Source organism: Stegostoma tigrinum, chromosome 22 (assembly GCF_030684315.1).
Source record: "Stegostoma tigrinum isolate sSteTig4 chromosome 22, sSteTig4.hap1, whole genome shotgun sequence".
NCBI lineage: Eukaryota > Metazoa > Chordata > Chondrichthyes > Orectolobiformes > Stegostomatidae > Stegostoma > Stegostoma tigrinum.
Genome location: NC_081375.1, coordinates 9222321 through 9238594, shown reverse-complemented (window position 1 = coordinate 9238594; position 16274 = coordinate 9222321). Strand labels below are relative to the sequence as shown.

General features: G+C 43.6%; 1 protein-coding gene across 6 annotated transcripts in view; it reads right to left on the bottom strand.

Annotated features, from left to right (window-relative positions):
- LOC125463597 (protein kinase C alpha type) overlaps positions 1–16274 on the bottom strand; it is a 343618-nt gene that overhangs the window by 34530 nt on the left and 292814 nt on the right. For 5 of the 6 annotated variants that reach the window (XM_048555052.2, XM_048555055.2, XM_048555054.2 and 2 more), the window contains 3 exons: positions 12273–12364; positions 11509–11571; positions 9234–9372 (listed from right to left, as the gene is read on the bottom strand). In XM_048555052.2, the coding sequence (XP_048411009.1) occupies positions 9234–9372; positions 11509–11571; positions 12273–12364 (294 nt within the window). Of the gene's footprint in view, positions 1–2769; positions 3140–9233; positions 9373–11508; positions 11572–12272; positions 12365–16274 lie in introns of those variants that run through there. The other variant, XM_048555058.2, reaches the window with a different exon arrangement.

The following is a 16274-nucleotide window of genomic DNA, read 5'->3' as shown; positions in this document are numbered from 1 at the left end:
AACCAGCACATCCACTTCTGGTTAATGTTTAATAAGTTGAACTGAGACGGACAAATATTCAGTCAGAACAGGATTGCGCTGGCTTGTGATGCCCCCACAGCTGAATAACCAGGTGGCACTATGGGCTTCCATGAGAACTAGACACCTGCAAAACAGCCAAGATGGCTCGCTAATGGTAAGGATCTTAGGAGGAAGGGTAGAGGCTGTCAAATTAATGCTTTCTTCACTTGCAGGATGTGGGCACTGCTGGCCAGGCAGCATTTACTGCCCATCCCTAATTGCCCCGAGGGCAGCTAAGAGCTAACTACATTGCTGACAAAGCTAGTCCAGGTAACGGGAGCAGCCTCTGTCGAAAGGACATTCGAGAGCCGGTGCAGTCTTCCTGAAAATTAACAATAGATTCATGGTCATCATTAGACTCTTAATTTCAGATTTTTATCAAATTCAAATTCCACATTGATCAAACCCAGGTCCCTAGAATATTCGGAAGTTCTGAGGAAGGGTCACTTGACCTGAAACGTTAACTTTGATTTCTCTCCATAGATGCTGCCAGACCTACTGAGCTTTTCAAGTCTTTCTGTTTATGTCCCCAGAATACTATCTGGGTCTCCAGAATAATGGTGTAACGATAATACCACTAGGCTCTCACCTCCCCTAGTCTTCAGAAAACAAAATAGTGAGCCATTGGAAAGATCCCACCAGGAACATTGAGAGTGTGTACCAATCATATACATTTAACCTATCAAACTGTCTAACCAGAGTATGACCAGGAGCAGTGATTTTAATGCAGATCCGTTACATTAGCAATCTCCTTGTATGGTCAATCCAAATGATCAAGATTCATTTTCACAAATAAAATGTTTAAATTTCAGAACACTAACTGGATTGGTGGGGATGGATAATAATATAACCAAAGACCTGACCCCTGAAATGGGAAAATGTAGCTCATTCTTAAAGTAATGCAAAGAACAGAGAAATGTATGAGACTGCAGAACACCACTGTAGTCCATCTGGCCAATGTCTCACAACCCATGACATTCCAAAAATCTTCTACTGTTCTATCTATCTATCCAATTATTAACATACTCTCAACAAACTTCATCTTGAATTTGCTGATTCATGTTGACATGAATACTTTGCTCAACAGCTCATTTCACCCATTCTTCACTGTGTGTGTGTGTGTGTGTGTGTGTGTGTGTGTGTACTTCATTTAATCTCAAAGCTGCCCTACCTGTTCGGAATTTGGGACTTCATCAGAAATAATGCCTCTTCTTCCTCAGATGGCTTAGGAAATTCAGCACGTTCGTAAGGACTCTCACCAACTTTACAAATGCACCATCGAAAGCATTGCTTGTAGTAATGGCTTGTTTCGGTAATTACTCTGCCCAGGACAGAAACCACAGAAGGTGGTGTGCATGGCCCAGACCATCTCAGAAGCCAACCTTCCATCCAGTGACTCCATTTATACAGCTTGCTGCTGCGGAAAGGGAGCCAACATCATCAAAGACCCCTCCCATCACTGTAAAGCTCTCTACCAACCTTTTCGGTCAGGCACAAGATACAGAAGCTCGAACACATGCAAAAGTAGGTTCAAGAACAGCTTCTTCCCTGCTGTTATTAGACTGCTGAATGGATCGCTGTAATTTCAAATCCAATGTTGACCTTGCTTATGTGCACCTCCTGTGCAGTGTAACCTGTTTGGCTGGGTCTGTCTAAACACCCTATGATCGGTAATATGCTTGTTTGCTACGATCTGCCTGTACTGCTCACAAAACACAACTTTTCACTGTACTTAGGTACATGTGACAACAATAAATCAAATCGAATCAGAAACTCTGTAAAAAAAACATTTACTCTCACCGCATGTGACAATCTGATGCAGCCTGTGGACCCAGAGGCCAATTAGAACTGCAATTTTTAGGAGTCAAAATTTCAAGATTTAAAGTCTTTATGTGAGGTTAAGATCCTCAAATTTACAATGTTTATTGCTCTCTTTACTTCCTGAATAAAACAGTTTTCCTGCCTGCCAACGATTTCTTTAAAACGCACTGTTTTACCTTCCTCATTCACATTGTTTATATCTGACACGAAGATGTGGAACGTGTCAGAGGACACTTGCCGGGAAGGTGACAAACTGATTTCATGAGCTACAGTTGCACTCTTTCTCCAACGTTTGAGTCAGAGGATCAGCACTTTGGAAGCCAATGCTCCAACCTCATTGTTTGTTGAAAAGTGTTACAGCACTCTGAAATTCCTGACAGGAATCACAGTGGCTGCAGTGATCACAGGAGATGCAGCAACCTCTGGGGAGCCAAATGAAAATAGCACAAGTAAAGGACATTTTAACTTTACCTTTATTTGGACAGAAATGAAATTATGAGGATAATATTTGTGCCTTCCCTGGTATATTCTAATAATCACATGTTTTTACATAGATCAGTGTCAAAACTCCCCCACTCAAAAGCCTCCCTTGAAAATAACAGGAATTGGTTTAAAGGTAATCAAAATAAAAGCAGAAAAGTGAATCAAAACTGCGTCAGAGATGCAAACAGATCTAGTGTTGTACTGGGACAATGATGGCTTGACAAAGAATTGCTTTATGATGGGATAATTGGGTCAACGCTACCCAGGGTGGGAAAGTGTGGTAAAAAAATGAGGCTGCTTTGAGGGAAATGCTGTCGTACTGCAGCTGATTGAACTGTGAGGGGTGACTGCAGCGATTTTGAACATAGCTCTGAGTAAGCTGCAAGGCCGCTTTGAATATTCTATATTTATTTTGTTTCAAATTGCACTCTGTTGCATGGGTTTTGAGTAAGACAAGAATGGTGAATTTCTTTCCCTTTCTTAAGCAGTGCATCATTCTATATGAACGTGCAAACTTCACCTCTCCACAAATATCACAATGTAGCCAAAAAGACAGCAGCCAATCTTTGTCCTGTAGATGTTCCAGGCTGACCTAATCCAGGGTGATATTTCTGAAGAAGGGTCTAGACCCGAAACGTCAGCCTTCCTGCTCCTCTGATGCTGCTTGGTCTGCTGTGTTCGTCCGGCTCTACACCTTGTTATCTGACATTTCCAGTTCATGTTTTTAGCCGCTTATGTGTGATGTGCTTCTGAACTGGAGGAAAAACATTCCCCGCTTGAAGAGATGTGGGGAGATAATGATGTAAATGGTAAATGTCTGAAAAAAACTCCAAATTAAGGGAAAGATATGGTACAGCACAATTGCAAAGACAAGACTGAATTACATTTCAGTGTGAAAGTTCACAAGTAATTACTGCACCGTAAATGATCTTTCACACTGCATTTAACTCAGTACAGTACATATTGCAGCAAATGTAAAGTGATTTGTGTAATGACAATTTGTACCAGAAGGAAACAGAACTATATTTACATTTTTAACATTTCTAGTCTGGTATGACTCTTCCTCAGGCCTTCTTCAGTGTATCAGACTGGAAATGTTGAATCTGCTTCTTTCCCCAAAGATGCTGCTGGATTTGCTATGATTCCCTTGCATGTTCTGGTTTTATTCCCCATCTGCAGCACCTTTGCTTTAATGACATTTACGTTTTGCGACTGTAAAGCGACCAGCAACAGAAAGTATTTCCAGTTCGGGAAAATTGCAACGAGTATTTGGCAAAGAGTTAAATACCAGTTGGACATGATTATTTTCTGACCTGTAAGTTAATTATTTTGACGGATTTACAGGACAATTAGCCAGATCATTGTGACAGGCCACAGGACTTGAAACAATTCACGGCCTGAGTGGGCACAATTTGTTCCTGCAGCAGCCTGAGATGTAGAGTATGTTGCGTCATTGGCTAGGAGATGCTGCAGTGAGGACAGAAGCACGCTCAAGGGGCTAAGTGACTTACTTCTGATACTAACTCGGATTTGTTATGGTTGGGTCCACCGAATTGGTCACCATGTCCTCGTTGCAGAGGATAGCCCCCAAGCTTGGCCCTGGTTCGTGTTGGACTCCTCAGTGCTCCTGGACATTGATTGCTGGCTTTCTGGTAGATTTAGGGTGGCACGGTGGCTCAGCGGTTAGCACTGCAGCCTCACAGTGCCAGGGACCTGGGTTCAATTCCAGCCTCGGGTGACTGTCTGTGTGGAGTTTGCACGTTCTCCCCATGTCTGCATGGGCTTCCTCCAGGAGCTCTGGTTTCCTCCCACAGTCCAAAGATGTGCAGTGTAGGTGGATTGGCCATGCTAAATTACCCGTAATGTTCAGGGGTGTGTGGGTTATATGGGGATGGGTCTGGGTGGGATGCTTCAAGGGGCAGTGTGGACTTGTTGGGCCGAAGGGCCTGTTTCCACACTGTAGGTAATCTAATCTAAATTTCTGAAAGCCTTTCGTGGTACAGTCTCTTCAGCGTTCTTTGGTGGGCCATTCCACCAAAGTCCTCATTGGAATCCTCTGTAGCAGAACACAGCAGGTCACATCTCTCTCTCTCTGGATAGTGGGCCCTGCATCTTATCCCCTAGCCGTGAGCTTTCCGTTACTCATGCCTGATCCAAAATGTCCTCTCGGCTACTGTGAGCGAGAGGCTGGGAATGAGAAATCATCTGACGGTGCTGTGTCTGCATCAGCGCTCTCTCGTTGCTGATCCTCCACAGCCTGCACCAGCCCGGCCTCTTTGATGTTAGAAATCTAACTGAATAACTTGGAGGAAGGGAATGACTATAATGTAAACAGATTTTGCTGATGATACAAAGGGAAGGTAAATTATGAGGAGGATAACCCTAACCAGCCTGCAAAGGAATATAGATAAATTAAGCAAACAAACAAAAATCTAGGATGGAATACAAAATGTGAAACCATGAGTTTGTTCACTTTGAGAAGAAGCGTACAAAGGCAGAATATTATCTAAATGGAGGGAGAGTGCAAAATCAAGAACAAAAACAAAGTTGCTGAAAAAGCTCAGCAGGTCTGGCAGCATCTGTGAAGGAAAAAACAGTTAACTTTTCAGGTCCAGTGACCCTTCCTCAGAACTGATGGTGGCTGGGAAACCATCAGTTTATATGTAGAAAATAGAGAGGTGGGTGGGGTAGGGAGTGAACGATAGGATAGAGCCTAAAGAGAGAGAAAAACAGTTGGATAGACAAAGGAGTTGCTAACGATCAGGCTGGGAGGGTGAATAGTTGTCAATGAGGACTGTTAGAAACTGAAAAATGCTGTGGTACAGAGGGATCTGCGTGTCCTGGCCCATGAGGTGATGCACTTTGGTAGGAGTAACCGGAATGCAAAGTACAGGGCTAATGGTAAGATTCTTAGCAGTGTAGATGAGCAGAGAGATCTCGGTGTCCATGTACACAGATCCTTGAAAGTTGCCACCCACGTTGACAGGGCTGTTAAGAAGGCATACAGTGTTTTAGCTTTTATTAATAGAGGGATCGAGTTCCGGAACCAAGAGGTTATGGTGAAGCTGTACAAAACTCTGGTGCGGCCGCACTTGGAGTATTGTGTACAGTTCTGGTCACCACATTATAAGAAGGATGTGGAAGCTTTGGAAAGGGTGCAGAGGAGATTTACTAGGATGTTGCCTGGTATGGAGGGAAGGTCTTATGAGGAAAGGCTGAGGGACTTAAGGCTGTTTTCATTAGTGAGAAGAAGGTTGAGAGGTGACTTAATTGAAACATATAAAATAATCAGAGGGTTAGATAGCGTGGATAGGGAGAGCCTTTTTCCTAGGATGGTGACGGCGAGCACGAGGGGGCATAGCTTTAAATTGAGGGGTGAAAGATATAGGACAGATGTCAGAGGTAGTTTCTTTACTCAGAGAGTAGTAAGGGAATGGAACGCTTTGTCTGCAATGGTAGTTTTTTCGCCAACTTTAGGTACATTTAAGTCGTCATTGGACAAGCATATGGATGTACATGGAATAGTGTAGGTTAGATGGGCTTGAGATTGATATGACAGGTCGGCACAACATTGAGGGCTGAAGGGCCTGTACTGTGCTGTAATGTTCTATGTTCTATGAATCGCAAAAAAAAACATGCAGATACAGGGCATAATGAGGAGGGCATTTAGAATGTTGGGCTTTATTGCAAACGGAAATAAGAGAACAAAAATTGGGAAATCCTGTCATAATTAAACAGGGCATCAATGAGATCGCACCTGGTGTATTACTGCACAGCAGCTGCTTAAGGAGGGTGGGTTTGCATTGCACACAGTTCAGAGAAGGTTCATGGGCTGATTCCTGGAATGTAAGGGTTTCTCTATGAGAAAAGGTTAAATAGGTTGGGCCTATACTTGTTGGAGTTCAGAAGAATGAACGGCGATCTGAGTGAAATATATAAGCACCGTAAACAGAGGACAACAGTGTAGAACTTCAGAAGGACACAGACAAATTGGTGGCATGGGCAGGTAGGTAGCAGATGAAGTTCAATGCAGAGAAGTGTGAGGTGCTGCATTTTGGTTGTAAGAACATGAACAGACTGTACAAAATAAAAGGATACTGTTCCAAAGGGTACGCAGGAGCAGAGGGGACCTGTGTCTCTGTGCATAAGTCATTCAAGGTGTCAGGACTTGTAGATGGAGAAATTAACAACACATGCAGTATCCTTGGTTTTATAAATACAGGTATAACATACAAGAGCAGGGAGGCTCTGAGTGTAAAGCTCTGGATGCCACACTTTAGCAAGACCATGAACATACTGGGAGAGGTTTACAGGGATTATCCCAGAATGAGGAACTTCAGTTCTGCAATAGATTGGAAGGGTTGAGTCTGTTCTCCTTGGATAGAAGATGGCTGGGAGGTGGCCTGAGGGAAGTTTTAAAAATCACGAGTATGCTGGATAGAGCAGATAGAGAGAAACAGCTCCCACTCATATAAGGAGCAATAACGAGAGGGCAGAGATATAAAGTGATCACAAAAAAAAAAGCAAATGTGATGTCAGAAAAGTAACACTTTGAATCAGCAAGTGGCAGATGTACAGAATGCACTCCCTGGAAAAGTGCTCGGAGCAGGTTCAATCCATGCATGTGGGAGGGGATTGGATGCTTATTTAAATAGAGATAAGATGCAGGGCAGGAGGATGATGTGAAGTGATGTGCCAGCCCACTTGGGACAGCTGGTGTAGATATAATGGGCCGAGTGGTATCTTTGTGATAGTGAGAGGGCTTGACAGGGGAGAAACCAAGAGAACGTTTCCGAGGTGGGGTGCATCTGGAACTAGGGGACAGCCGGGGGTCAAGCTCACTCACAGCCAGGGGTCAGGCTCACTCACAGCTGGGGGTCAGATGGGACCTGGTGAGGACTAAGAAGCAGATGCAGTATGAGAACGGATAACGTTTACACACAGCGAGTGGGTTTGAGTTCTGAATGCACAGCCTGGATGTCTGGAGGAGACAGGTTCGATTGAGGTGAGGATCGTGCAACAGTAACATTCCTGTTTTATTTTGTTGTGTGTGAAGCTATCCCAGCACAGCAGAGCTGCAAGTCGGCGTTGCAGTGAGGGAGGCTTTCTTCATTGATGGCCTGTTGGCTGTTGGAGTCAATAAAAGCTTTTGGGCAGAGCCTCCAGGAAGAAGCTGGCTGTGTCCATCTCTCTCAGCAAGTATCTTGCTCCATCCTTAACTGGGCAGAAAATCCAGTACAGGCCCAGGTGACTGGCCATCTACTCTGGAGCAGGGGTAACTGTACCTGTGTCTCCTGGCACAGAGGTTGGGACACTACCATTGTGCCACCAGAGCCCTTACCAGGCCAGCTCATGTAAGAGTGGTGGAGCTGCAAATGAACAGGATCGCGACCTGTAAACAGTCCTGAAACCTGGAGTTTTTTCACATCGGAGAGAATCACACTTATTAAGGGGAAGCAATGCCTAGTGGTGTTATCGCCGGATTGTTAATCTAGAGACCCAGATAATGTACTGGGGACCCAAGTCCAAATCTCATCACAGCCGATGGTGGAATTTGAATTCTGAGAAATATCTGGAATTAAGAATCTAACGATGACAATGAATCGATTCTTGATTTCTTTTTTCAGGAAAAACCCACCTGGTTCACTAACGTCCTTTAGGGAAGGAAACTGCCATCCTCACCTGGTCTGGCCTACATGTGACTCCAGACCCACAGCAATGTGGTTGACTCTGAACTGCCCTCTGGGCAATTAGGGATGAGCAATAAATGCTGCCTGGACAGCAAAGCTCTCATCCTGGTAATGAATAAAATAAAATTTAAAATCATCCAGAACATGTGGCAGAAATTAATTTCATTTCTGATTGAGCCTGTCCGCTTCTCCCAGTCTTTCTGAAAATTAACCCCTCCCCCCTGTAAGACCATACTTCCCTTAGTTTACATGTATCTGACCTTAACATTTGTATAGGCTACCAGTGGGGAAGGTGGGGTTTGGGGAGGAAGTCTACACACAAACTTAATAGTCTTAAATTCCTTTCTATGTAATCATTCTACCCATCCCATTTTCATTGCTTGCTGAGCTTTCATTATAGATCCTTCTGAATCAACCAGTTCCAATGGTATTACACGGCTGCAGACGGCACTTGAACCTGGGCCTCCTGGTACAGAAGTACGTATGCTACCACTGCCTCACAAGAGCCCTCCACCTTTCATTACATTTTTATCATTAGATTCTTAATTCCAGATATTTTACTGAATTCAAATTCCACCATCTGTGGTGATGAAATTTGAAGCATCTCATAACTGAAGAAGCGGTTTCAATTATTGAGGTCACACCTCCCGCTCTACCATTTTCCCAGCTTCTCCTTTAGACTGTATAATCCAGGATATTTAGTTTCTTCATCTGGTCCTCATGTATCCATCTCTCTGCAATGTCTCCTGTGTTATACTCTCCAAACTTGTAACTGCAATTCATTGATCTACATTTGATTCTTTTCTGTGTAAATTGTTGAAGACAGAAATGCATCCAGACCAACAAAGCACCAAGCACCAGGGAGCTAAGGGGCTTGTAACAATAAGCTGTGATTTACTTTCAGGAGCTGTACTGAAGACCAACGGTCTTTAATCAGAATAATTGTTGGACGTCTCAAAACAATTTTCACAAATAAAACTCAAAGGTGGTTTAAGAGAAATCAAAAGAACTGTGGATGCTGTAAATCACAGACAAAAGTAGAAATTGCTGGAAAAGCTCAGCAGGTCTGGCAGCTTCTGTAAAGGGAAATCAGAGTTAACGTTTTGGGACAGAATGGCTATGTCTGACTTATTTAAAAATCTCTCTCTGATGTTGTTTCAGCAGTGGGCCTGGCCTCACCTCTGGTGCGATGTAGTCTGGGGTCCCACAAAAGGTCCGAGTTGTCACATTGTCGAAAATGCCCTCCTTGCACATGCCAAAGTCTGCAATTTTAATATGTCCCTCGGCATCCAGCATCACGTTATCCAGCTTTAAGTCTCTGCAAACAACGTAAATGTGGTTTCAGTATTCTGAGCTTCACCGAGGATGAGCCCATTGTAAAGGGTTGCTGAGACATCGAACAGCAGGAATGTCACATTCTGAGATCACACAGTGGTAAAAACAACTCGACAAAGAATCATAGAGTGCAGGAGGAGGCCATTTAGCCCAGTGTCTGTCAATATAAACCTCAAAGCTGCTGGGAAAATTGAAACTGGTTCTCAGTAATGCCCTTTAAGAACAGAGAGTGATCACCTCCTCTGGTCTGGCTGATATGTGATATCTGTCCTGCGCCAGTTTAGCTAACACTTTACAGCTCTCTGAATGGTCAAGTGGTTGTGTCTAACTTTGTAACCATGGCCAGGCAATACAATTTGTTGTAGAGCTGTCCAGCTTCCACAAATAATGTTTTTTTTTTCAAAAAAGCTTCATAATCCTTTTCCTATGCCTTCAGTAGGAGTAAGTCCAAATTGAAAAGATGGTAAGATTGCTAAGCGTCTGAGCCCCAGCGAACTGATTTCACAGGAGAGCACAGAGGCGGTGCGCATTACCAGTAATCCTCCTGAAATCAACCTTTGCCCAATAAAGTGATGGGCCGTTTTATGTTTAACAGCTGCTGATGGGGAAGCTACAATATCACATGGCTTCAGTAAGGAAAACACCTGTATCTTAAACTGGACAAACTATTTCAGCTTCAGGAAGAAGTGTGTGGAAATCATGTTGACAGCTTTCAACTGCTCTGCTCTTTATTGGCAGGTAACTAAAGCCAATGGTGAATAATTGTTCTCCTTCCTAAGGTCCTCCTGTATCAGTCACGAATCATAGAGGTCTACAGCTCAGGAAATGTCCCCATATCGAATGTGTGCAGTTCTAATCCCATTTTCCAGCACTTGACCCATTACCTTCCGTGTCTTGGTGTCACATCTAAATACTTCTTCCATGTGATGGGGGTTCTGCCTGTGCCACCTTTACAGGCACTGAGTTACAGATGCTCTCACCCTCTGGGTGAAAACAATTCCTCACATTCCCTTTCAACCACCTCAGCCTTACCTCAAATCTATGTCCCTTGGTCACTGATCCCTCCACACAGGGAAAATTTTCATCTTATCCAACCTGTCTACCCCCGTCACAATTTTATGCATCTCAACCATGCTCCCCCTCAGTCCCTTCTGCTCCAAGGAAAACAACCCCCAGTCTGTCCGATCTCTCTTTGTAAGTGAAACTCTCCATCCCAGGCAACATCCAGGTAAATCTCCCCTGCACCACCTCCAGTGCAGTCACTTCGCTCCGATAATGTAGATTTCAGAACTGCACACAATTCTCTAATTGCAGCCTCAGCAATATTTCATGCCGTTTCAGCAATACCTGCCTCATAAATTCTATGTGTCGGCTAATTAAAAACAAGTATCCCATTTGCCTCCTTTACCACTTTATTGACCTGTTCCACCACCTCAAGTGGCCACTGTAAAAGTAGACCTCCCCTTCCTCATGTCCTCGCTTGCTTCCTTTGTCATGCCCAAGTGTATCACCTCACATTTATGTGGGACTGAATTTCGTTTGCCACAATTACATGAAAATCATTAATATTTGTTCCCTTCCTTAGGACCTTCTGAATGAGTCATGAGATCCCACTGGAAGGAAATCCACTTAAGTTTCAGGCATTATAAAGCAGCCAGCCAAGCACCAGATCAAGAAACTGCAGCATGTTACTATGGCCTTCCTGTGTTCCCCACAAAATTCCCAAACTCAGGAAGCAGTGTATTGAAGGAGGTACCCTGTATAGATGGGTATTTCCCCTTAGAGGGGGATATTATGTTATTTTTAACTTGCTCGTCTCTTTCTTTTAGATATTCTCCTACTCAACCTGTTATAATGCAGCTCTGGAGCAGGTGGGGCTCAAACTCAGGCCTCCTGGCCCAGTGTTAAGGACACTATCACTGCACCACAAGAACCCTCTACTTTTTATTTATTGCTGCTATTTTCTCAGCCAGCCACAGATGTGAGTGATGGATATTGATTGATATCATTTAGTGAGAGGTAAGTTGCAGCATTTTAAACCTTACTTCTGTGACAGTGCACAGAGAAACTTTGATCAGGCTTATCACCATTGTCTCTGAACATGGTCTGACTCTCTCACCTATAAATAATCCCCTTCTTATGCAGGAAGAAGAGTCCTACTGCGATCTCAGCTGCGTAGAACCTGGAAGACAGAAAACATACATCTAGAGAACCTACTAGGAACAGTGAATTGTAAAATGTCCAGATAGTCCACATTTTCAATTTCAAATCTTTCAACCAAAATGGATCATCATAGAATATTCCACTTGAATTCAGAGGAAGCTATTAAAGTAATAAACAGCTTTAAACTGCTTTTAGTAACTACTGAACATAAAAAGATGGTCAAGAAAATGCAATAGCCTTAAATTTTACTCTGAGATGGGGAGGGAGTAGCTGGGAGGGGTTAAGGGGCATGGGTTAGTGGGCGAGGGGTCAGTGGGCACAGGTGGTGGGGACAGATAGATGGGAGGAAATTGTGGGCAAGGACATTACTGGGCAGGGGGTTTACTGAGGGAGGTAAGCAGGAGAGAGGGTGAAGCTTATTACGATCATACTGGTCACTTAGAGGCAGAGGAATGGGTCAGTACGTTCTTCCCTCGACAATGTTTACTTCCTGGGTAAGAAAGCTCCCTGTTTCTTGACCTTGTCATTCAGGCCAAAGCAAACCAGGGACACTGGAGTTCATGAAGAAACTCAGGTCTTGTCCCATCACCCCAGTGTGTAACATGTGGCCACAAAGATGCTGGAGTTAATATCCAATATTACATTGGAACCAGTGAAGCACAAACATTGTGAGAACTCAGCAAGATGTGAGTTGGGGAAATCATGGGGAGATGTGCTTACACAGCCTGTGGCTCCTTGAACTTGCCAACTTGCTGAATGTGGTACATCAGGTCCCCACCGTTCACATATTCCATAACAAAATACAGGCGATCCTGAAATGGAAGGTGAGAGCTAAATTAGTAGGAGAAAATGTCCTGAATGTGCTGCAATCAAATTGCAATATTTGGTCGTATTTTTAGAAGTACATTTCCAGCAAATATATTCACAAATTTGAACTGTAGATGAGAAATTAGCCTGAGTCAGACGCTGTTTTGTGTCTGTTGGTAATCAGCACATTACTCTGAAAGGAAATTGGGGCAACGGTAATATGCTCAGGTATAAAAGAAGACTGTAGTTAGAGTTGACTGAAGGAAGAATGCTGGGCTCAGGTTCAACTAGCTGGTCAGCAACAAGCTCTCAAGCCTTTGGCAGATCAAGACTGTGGTTATTTTAGCTCCTGGTGCTCACTGTCCTTTCCAAATGTGGTCTGAGGAACTGAACACATGGGGAAGTTGAAGGCTCTGTGTTGATGGAAGGTTATGAGCTTGCTTGAAAGAGGCCTGTGAGTGTTAGAACTTCAGTGCAGCTCTCAAACTATGTTCCAATCCTGCATCAGACCCCAGTAATTACATGAGACAAAATTAGAAATTGCTGGAAAAGCTCAGCAGGTCTGGCAGCATCTGTGGAGAGAAATCAGCATGAATGTTTCAGGTCAACTTAATAGGAAGGGTCACTCGACCCAAAACGTTAACTCTGATTTCTCTCTACAGATGCTGCCAGATCTGCTGAGCTTTTTCAGCAATTTCTGGCATTGTCTCTGATTTATAGCATCTGGAGTTCTCCCAGTTTTTATTTAGTCCCCATATTTATGTCATCGTCTGATGAGGGACCAATAACTTGTGTTTTCCTTAAAGTAGGCAAGCTGAGAGATCCAGGGGACTTACCAGAAAATAAAGCAACAAGATTCCAGGGTTTTGTGCAAATGACAATACTTTACAACATCAGAACAATTTGATACATTCTATAGTACATGCACAACATTGTGAATTAACATGTGGTGAATCGGGGTAAAAATCTGATCACACGTCCTCTGGCACATTTCAAGTAGGAAATATAAGACAGACAGATCCCATGGATTTCTCAGCCATTTCTCTCTGATGTTATTAACATTGTGAGTCATCAAATGTCATTCAACCTCATCGATGTTCTTCATTTTTGCTGAATCTGGCCTTAAAATTCCCTGTCAAAACTTGCTCTGTCATAGACTGCCTAAGGACACCTCCTGTTCTCACCGATCACCCTCCTCTCCTGGCTGTAGGATCCCCTGGACTCTCAAACTGCACTGCAATATTCAGTCACAAACGTTTCCAGTTCTTCACCCACAGCTAGCCACTCATGCCGTTGGCTCTTCCCCGAGCTGTATTCTCATTCAGTTGCAAGCCCAGCTGCTTGGCTCTTCAACTCTCCCTCTCAGTCGTACTGAATTATGAATGGCCCATGGCTTTTTCTTAGCTCCCAGGTCTTCCCTCACTAAGCACAGCCACTCAATACAGTACGTCTTACCCAAATCTTCATGAAACAAACCTGCTTGGATCATCAGCATAGCTGGCAGTAGCAGGTCCGAACAGCAGGTCTCCATCTGCTTCTCCCTCTAGCTGCCTCATTGCCGTGCCCACTCCTCTGCAGTGACCCCTGAACTATCCTGAGTGACCTACTGCAGGCCTGCAACTGGCCTCACACCTATTGCTGAGCAGAATGAAACATAGCCACTGAGCAACTCTTCCGATTCTGGACATTACATTACACAGGTTGATGGCTTCTGAGCACTAAAGTGCTTACAAAATGAAGGATTCATCATGGTTTTTAAATAAAAAAGATTACTGAACTTTTGAAGAAAGATTGGGGTTGTTTTTTTGGAACAGATGCCGCATATCTGTCCCCTCAGTGAATTTCTTTAGGTTCTGATAACTAAAGGTCTTCCTCTGCATCATGCTGGGGATTCAAAGCGCTTCAGGTTCAGAATAGAGGGAAAGGGTAGAAGGGTCACAGACTCCTGGGTCTGTCTCCAGTACTGCAGACTAAAGGGTCTGTCTCCAGATCCTGGTCACCAGGATGAGCTGATAAAGACCTGAGGAGGGCAATGGAGTAACAGTGGGAATCTCCTGAATCAGGAAGATTCAAGGATCGATAAAGAAATAGAGGAATGCAGAAACTGGGTGTATTCGAGTTAATTCAGAGCAGAAATAAATAATATGGATTAAAAGAGAGCATAGAGAGTGCCACAAGGCCAGTGAATTGCAAACCATACAGCCTTGTTCAAGAACAGCTGTAAGGTTAAGCCCTACAGTCAGAGACCAGTCAGTTTTACTTCGGTGTTGGAAAGCTTCTAGAAACAATTATTCAGGATAGAATTAGTACCCATTTGGAAAAAGGTGGGTTAATTCAGAAGATTCGTTATGGGTTTCTGAAGGGGAAATCCAACTCGATGAACTTCCTGGAGATTTTTGAAGAGGTAACGTAAAGGAATGATGAGGGTAACAGAGTTCATGTGGTGTATATGGATTTCTTGAAGGCATTTGATACAGTGTCCAACATCAGACTGGTGAAAAAGGTTCTAGACCATGAGGGGTGATAAGAGGTTTTCAAAGACATGAGTGGACTAGACAGGGTGGATAGGGAGAAACTATTCTTTCTCGTAAAAGGAACATGAACGAGAGGGAATAGGTTTAAAGCAATTTTCAAAAGGAGAAAATGTGATGTGTGATAAAAACACTTCACACAGAGAACGGTTAAGAAATGGATTGCATTGCCTGGTTGTGGAGTGGAAGCAGGTTTGATTGAAATATTAGACAGCACTTGCATAGTTATTTTGATAGAAACAACAAGCAATGAGATGGGAGGAGGAGGAGGAGATTGACACTGTGTCTGAAGTTCATTTGAAGAGCTGGTGGAGACACAATGGGCCAAATGGCCTCCCTCTGCAGTGTAACAATTCTGTGAAAGAGCCAAAAATGAAAAGCAAGAACAGATGAAAAAAAAATTTAGTTTGAATTTAAATTTTCAAACTACAACTGACTACCTGTATAAATGAGATCTAACAGTTTAAACCTGTCTCATTGATAGTGGGAACTGCAGGTGCTGGAGAATCTGTGATAACAAAGTGTGGGGCTGGATGAAGACAGCAGGGCAAGCGGCATCTCAGGAGCACAAAAGCTAAGATGCTGCTTGGCCGGCTGTGTTCATCCAACCCTAAACCTTTCTCATTATGGGTCAGGAGTGTTGGTTGGCATTGTATGTACAATAATCCAGTTGAAATAACAGTATCTAATGCTGCTGTGTTCTAGCCTTAGGTTTCTGTGGTGAGTTTGTAGGGAATTAATTGGCAAATCCTGTGAGTTCTTAAAAAGAATTCTTGGGGAGGCTGAGGGCAAGATGTTATTTGTGCATTCTAAATCAACCAGCAAGCTCTGGGAATTTGTGATTCGTAGCATCTCTTCCAATCCACTGAAACTGCTGATATGCACTGTTACTTTTCCTGTGAGAATTGACCCAATTTCCTGTAATTTATTACACTGCTGTTTGTGAGCTCAGCCATGTTAAGACAGATCCCCAACACAATCCAGGGAGCAGGAGCGGGCCATTCAGCCCTTCCAGCCTGCTCCACCATTCAATATGATTGTGGCTGATCATCCAACACAGTCCCCTGTTCCTGTTTTCACCCCAAATCCTTTGATCCCTTCAACCCTAATATGACTCCTTCTTGAGAACATTCAATGTTTTGGCCTCCACTGCTTCTGGGGGAAGAGAAAACACAATAATTTTACTGACCTGATCCTGCAGTTCTGTACAGTTTTCGTTATAGTGAGTTTTAACAATGACCTTTTTGTGACGAAGGCAACCAGGCAAAGCCCTCTGAGGCCTGTGTGTTAACCTGCATCCCATCCTCCACTATTTGTGGAATCCTGCTGTGCTCAAAATTGGTTGCCACATTTACCCATTGGAACAAGAGCAAACACAATTGAA